The 6,515-nt window shown below is 38.6% G+C and overlaps 1 protein-coding gene across 1 annotated transcript in view; it reads right to left on the reverse strand.

Annotated features, from left to right (window-relative positions):
* SPIDR (scaffold protein involved in DNA repair) overlaps positions 1-6,515 on the reverse strand; it is a 737,299-nt gene that overhangs the window by 354,344 nt on the left and 376,440 nt on the right. The window contains 1 exon segment of the mRNA XM_042782083.1: positions 1,850-1,868. Within this exon segment, the coding sequence (XP_042638017.1) occupies positions 1,850-1,868 (19 nt within the window).

Here is a 6,515-nt window from a genome sequence, read left to right on the forward strand (position 1 = left end):
CACACACACACACACAGAGAGAGAGAGAGAGAGAGAGAGAGAGATTTATCTTAGGAAAATGGCTCACACACTTACAGAAGCTGGCAAGTCCAAAATTCCTGGACGTGGACTTTTCCACGTCAAGCTGGAGGCTTTTCCACATCAAGCTGGAGGCTTTTCCTGGCTCTTGTACCCGCAGGTGCTGAGGAGCTCAGAACTGGCAGGCAGTACACCGGCTGCTGACTCCAACAAATGATGAATCCAAGAACTCCAGGCCAAATGGTGGATTGTTCACTCACGGACAGTTGTAGGCAGCACAACAGAATCCCAATACACAGAAGAATGTCTCCTCTCCCAGCATGTCCACAGATATACTGGAAGCAGGCCACACCCCTAGGGAAACACCCTTTCAACAGATTGGCCGCTCAAAACATAGTCATCTGATCCCATCATGGGAACTACCACACCATAACAGCTCAAACCACACAGAATTGTGGTCCAGCCAAGTTGACACACAGCTCCAACTATCACAGTCTACCTCTTGTCAACTTGGAAGTTGTACACATCTTCTTAACTATACATAATCTCTAAATTAGGACAATTATAAACCGTTGGGCTAATCCCATCAAACTGAGATGGAGGAGTTAATGGCTTTACAGTGATCCCTTCAGATGGGAGGGATTCAACAGAATTTACAGCCTCCATATCCTGATCTTCCTGACTATCTTCTGCCCATATGTTGCCATGCCAGGTTTCAGGATCCCATTTTTTCCCAATCAATGCCCTCACTTTAATTTTGGACACCATTCTGGGTTGGCAATTTAATTGGTGTTGTAATTCAGTCACCCTTACAATAAGACTCTGGATTTGGTTTTCAGCAATATCTGCTCTGTTACTAGAAGATATAAGACATTCTTTCAGAGCACAACTGGAAGCATTGAGGTCTTTTATTCAGCGCTTAAACCGAGACTCAGCAGCTCTGAGCTCATCTCGCTCTTTCACTACTTTGTCTAGTGTAAGTAGGACCAACCAACCAGCTTCTTTATACTCCTCATGCTGACAAAATTGCAGAAAAGTATCAAATATCCAATCACCCAGAGCAACACTTCTCACAAGTACTTGATCTACTGGTGGTGCTATTTTGCGTATTAATGTTGCCACCTCACACCAAGGATTAGCAGGGCCCTCTTTACTAACAGAAGCAGAGTCACTAGTGTCTTTAAGATTAATCAAACTGGAGAACCAATTTAGGAAGCCCATCCTTATGATTTTGTCTCTCTAGAACCACTCTTGGTACCAAATGTGTTAGACTGGGTTCTCTAGAGAAACAAAACCAGTAAAGTTATATATATATATATATATATATACACACACATAGAGAGAGAGAGAGAGAGAGATCTTAGGAAAATGCCTCACACACTTATAGAAGCTGGCAAGTCCAAAGTTCCTGGATCAAATGTCAAGCTGGAGCCTTTTCCATGTCAAGCTGGAGGCTTTTCCCAACTCTTGCAGCCACAGGGGCTGAGGAATTCAGAGCTGGCAGACAGTATACAGGCTGTTGACTCCAAGGAATGACGAATCCAAGATCTCCAGGCCAAATGGTGGATTGTTCACTCATGGACAGTTGTAAGCAGCACAAGAGAATCCCGATCCATAGAAGAATGTCTCCTCTCCCAACATGTCCACAGATATACTGGAAGCAGGCCACACCCCTAGGGAAACCCCCTTTCAACAGATTGGCTGCTCAAAACATAGTCATCTGATCCCATCATAGGAACAACTACAACACAACAGCTCAAACCACACAGAATTGTGGTCCAGCCAAGTTGACACACAGCTCCAACTATCACACCTGCCCACCCAACCCCACCCCAGCTGTCTCCTTGTACCTATACAGCCTTTCTACTCTCCCATGAATGATCTCTCCAAGGAATGTATCTACTTAATGTAAAGGTTCAGCTCATATGCCCGTCTTTTGTAAAACTGTCTTTTTAAAGTGCAAACGTTGCCCTGTCACTACCCTGCTTTGTTCAATGGGCACCTCTGGCAAAAACTGCAGCTGCTGCATGTGGCTCACAGAGCTTCGGGGGCAGCAGGCCTGGTTCTTTGAGCTCTCCTTCCTGTCCGCCCATCCTGAACCCAGTGGCTTACTCCTTTCTGCTAAAATGCCTTCAAAAGTACTGTATCTGCAATGTGTTCGTATCTTTCACCTGCTCTTTACCTGACCAGCACCTACTTATCTTCTAGGCCTCAGCCTAAACAATACTTCCTTAGAACACCATTCTTGAATCCTCAAAACCAAATTCCATCTCTTCTCTCATAGCACCCTGTTCTTTCTTACCACAGCACTTAACACAACTAGTAATTGTATATATACTTGTTTTTAATTGTGTCATTGGGCTTCCCCCACTAGACTGTGCTCCATAAGTGTGAGCATAATGTCTGGTTTTGTTAACTTTAAAGATCTAGAATCTGGGTCAATAAACTTTTTCCTTGACAAAAAGAAGGAAGAAATATAGGACAAGAGAGAAAAGAAAGTCTCAAAAGAAAAAAAAAGAAGGAATAAAACACCAAGGTTTAGAGAAAGGAAAATATTTTCCTGAGTACAACTCAATGAATTAACATAAAACTATAATGCAATATAATTATTAAACTGGAAAGTTCTGACTTTTCAGGTTTTTAATACAAAGTCATGTTCTATGATATTTAACAAGTTCTATGAATTATATGTTTTCAAAAGACAGAATAACTCTCCTGTTTTAATTATTTCTGCAATAACAGGAAATGAGAAATGTGCATCTATAAGGATAAAATTAGATAAATTGCCCTTAAGTTAAACATATCAATGAGAAAGAAAATAAATGCTTAGGGAAGGAAGAGAGAAAAGTGATGTTAATGGAAATCACCATGGGCTGGAAGCCTTGTAATAAAGCTCTGGACCCTACTCTGCCATGAAATAGTAGAAGAGTAGAGAATTCACTTCATCTTCTTTTGCCTCAGTTCCCTCTGCTATAAATTACTTCCAAGGCCAATATTCCTTTTCTGTTAAAAGATCCCAGAGTTTTATTACTCATTTATTTATTTAATGATTATCTAACATGCAGGGATCTAGAAAAAAGGTATGTTTGGTCTCTGAACTGGTTGTATGGTTTGATGGATAAGAGGATTGGCTTTTGGTTACCTTTGATTTTAGTGATTTATACAATGGATTTTTGTGTTGGTTGATTGAGAAACATCATAGAAATGTTTTTATTAATGTTGTTGTTATGTGCCATTGAGTCATCTCTGACTCATAGTGACGCCTCCTTGGATTTCCCAGGCAGTATCACCATGGAAGTAGATTGCCCAACCTTCCTTCCAAGGAGTGGCTGGTGGGTTTGAACTGCCAGCCTTCTAGCCTTCTGGTTAGTAGTCAATGCATTAGGCACTTTAGTTTTACACACACACACACACACACACACACACGTTTCTTTATATATATTAGCAAAGAATTAGTGGAGCATTAGGCATAATTTTAATTATATTTTAAAACTGGAGAGCATGACATGAAAGCTAGTGAACCTAGAAAATATTAACAATAAGTCAGAGAATAAGAATCTCTTACCTAAAACACATCCAGAAGCCCTGCTCTCAAACATCCACAAGAACCTGAGGTCAAATGCTATAGTCCTCTATCTATTAATTTTCCACCATCCTCCAACAAATTCTCTTCGTGGCTAGGCACTCCACTTCCTCTGGATGATATGACCCCTGAGTCAGTCTTAATCAAAAGTCAGCTTGGTTCTAACTCAATTTTCTCTCTTCTCATTTGGCTCCAATATACTCTATAACCCTGCCATTTTGGGATTCTTTATCTCTCCATCTGTACAACCATGAATACCCTCTCTGAGGCTTAGTTTCTGGTAAAATGGAAGTAACCCCTTCTAACCTCACTGTTGGTATCCTCACATGTGTGTTAAAGGAGATGCACATCTGAAGGATTAAATATTGCTTGAAGTTTATGCCTATCCTGTTTTCAACACCACAAACATTTCCTCATGTGATGTTTATTGGTGTGTGCTCCACCAAAGCCTTCACAGTGCCAGCCACTGGCAGCAATTCACCATCCTTTAGCTCCCAACTTTCTTTTCTTTGTTTAATAAGTAAAACAAGTATGACCAAAGAAGCTAAAGGAATAGTTTTGGACACAGTTTTTGATTACTCATAGAACAAATATTAAGTAAGTGGCAGCACTGTCAGTTTCACATGACAGAGTGATTAAAGTGCTCAGCTGGTAATCAAAAGGTTGGTGGTTCAAACCCACCTGCTCTGAAGGAGAAAGATGTGGTATCAACTAGATAGAAATGGGTTATCTCCTCACTAGGACTCAGTCTCAGCTGTCTCCAGCATGGCCTGTATGCTGGGGTAAAGAAGCTTTACCAAGAACCTCTGTGCCTTACTTAAGAGGTACTCCTTCTCCAAAGTCCAACAGTGAGTATGTGCCATAAAGAAAGCAAAATAAAAACACAAAACAAAAAGCTATGTCTAATCTATAATTTTATCAGATAATCCAAGTTACTACAGATTTAAACCAAAAGGTGCAAACTGTTCTACAGTTATAGTAAGTTATATTAGAAATCTTAAAACGATTTAATGGATCTTACACACATACAGATTCTAAACAAAAGAAAGTTCTTTTTTCCCATTGTAAGGGGAATGCTTTGAGTCCTTCTCTATTAACAATAATGTTGGCCACTGGCTTTGCATTATGCACTTTATTATGTTGAGGAATTTCCCTTCTATCCCTATTTTGCTGAGAGTTCTGAACAGGAACAGGTGTTGGATTTTATCAAATGTCTTTTCTGTGTTGATTGATGTGATCATATGGTTCTTTTGTTTTATGTGGTGGATTACATTGTTTTTCTGATATTGAACCATTTTTGCATACAAGGTATGAATACCAGTTGGTCAGGATGTATTATTTTTTTAATATGCTATTGGATTCTGTAGGCTAGAATTTTGTTGAAGATTTTTTGCATCTACAGTTTTTCTTTTTAGTGGTGTCTTTCCCTGGTTTTGGTATCAGTGTTATTATGTTTGCTTCATATAATGAGTTTGGAAGTATTCCATCTGTTTCTATGTTCTGGAACAGCTTGTGTAGTATAGGTGTCAACTCTTCCTGAATGTCTGGTAAAATTCTCCAGTGAAGCCATTTGTGCCAAGACTTTTTCTTGTGGGAAGTTTTTTTTATGAGCTGTTCAATTTCTTCCTTTGTTATAGGTCTGTTCAAGTATTTTATCTCCAACTGGGATAGTTTAGGTAGGTCTTGTGTTCCTAGAAACTTGTCCATCTCTCCTAGGTTCTCAAATCTGTTGGTGTACAGTTCTTCATAATATTCTGTCATAGTTTCTTTTTTATTTCAGTTGGTTCTGTTGTGAGGTCACCCTTTTCATGTATTACTCTTGTTATTTGCATCTTCTCTTTCTTTTCCTTTGTTAGATTTGCCAATGGTTTGTCAGTTGTGTTAATCTTCTGAAGAACCAGCTTCTTGTTTTGTTGATCTTCTCTCTTTTTGTTTTCTGTTTCATTTATTTCTACTCTGATCTTTATTATTTCCTTACTTCTGGTTACTGTAGATTTCTTTTGTTGCTTTTTTACTAATTGTTGGAGTTGTTGAGTTAGAGTGTTGATTTTGTTTCTTTCCTCTTTCTTGATGTGTGCATTTATTGTTATAAATTGACCTCTGAGTACTGCTTTCACTGTGTCCCATATGTTTCGGTAAGATGTATCTTCATTCTTGTTTGTTTCAAGGAAATTTTTTCATTTCCCTCTTTATTTTGTCTATTACCCAGTAGTTTATGAGCAGTGCACTATTCAAGTTCCACATGTTTGATGTTTTTTTCCTTTATCTTTGTATTAATCAATTTCCAATTTTATAACATTTGTAGTATTTCAATGTTCTTGAATTAATTGAGGCTTGTTTTTTGTCCTAACATATGATCTATTCTGGAGAATGATCCATGTGCACTGGAGAAAAATGTGAATTGTGCTATTGTGCTTTTGTTGGGTGGAGTTCTCTGTATGTGTCTAAGAGGTCAAGTGTTGAGTTCTTCTGTATTTTTGTTGAGTTTTTTTCTAGTTGATCTGTCCCTCCTTGAAAGTGGTATGTTAAAGTCTTCTAATGCTATTGTAGAGTTGCTTATATCCCGACTTCTATTTAACATTGTATTGGAAGTCCTAGCCAGGGCAATAAGGGAAGAAACAGAAATAAAAAGCATCCAAATTGGCAAATAGGAAGTAAAGTTATCTCTACTTGCAGATGACATGATCCTTGTGTTGGATTGGGTTCTCTAGAGAAACACAAAAACCAGAAACACAAAAATTCTGACAAAATTGCAGAAAAATATCAAATATCCGATCACCTAGAGCATCACTTCTCACAAGTACATGATCTATTGGTGGTGCTATTTTGCATATTAATTTTGCCACCTCATGCCATGGATTAGTAGAACTCTCTTTACTAGCAGATGCAGAGTTGCTAGTGTCATTAACATTAA

The sequence above is a fragment of the Orycteropus afer genome, unplaced genomic scaffold (genome assembly GCF_000298275.1).
Source record: "Orycteropus afer afer isolate SDZICR_OR568_19922 unplaced genomic scaffold, OryAfe1.0 scaffold00236, whole genome shotgun sequence".
Lineage (NCBI taxonomy): Eukaryota > Metazoa > Chordata > Mammalia > Tubulidentata > Orycteropodidae > Orycteropus > Orycteropus afer.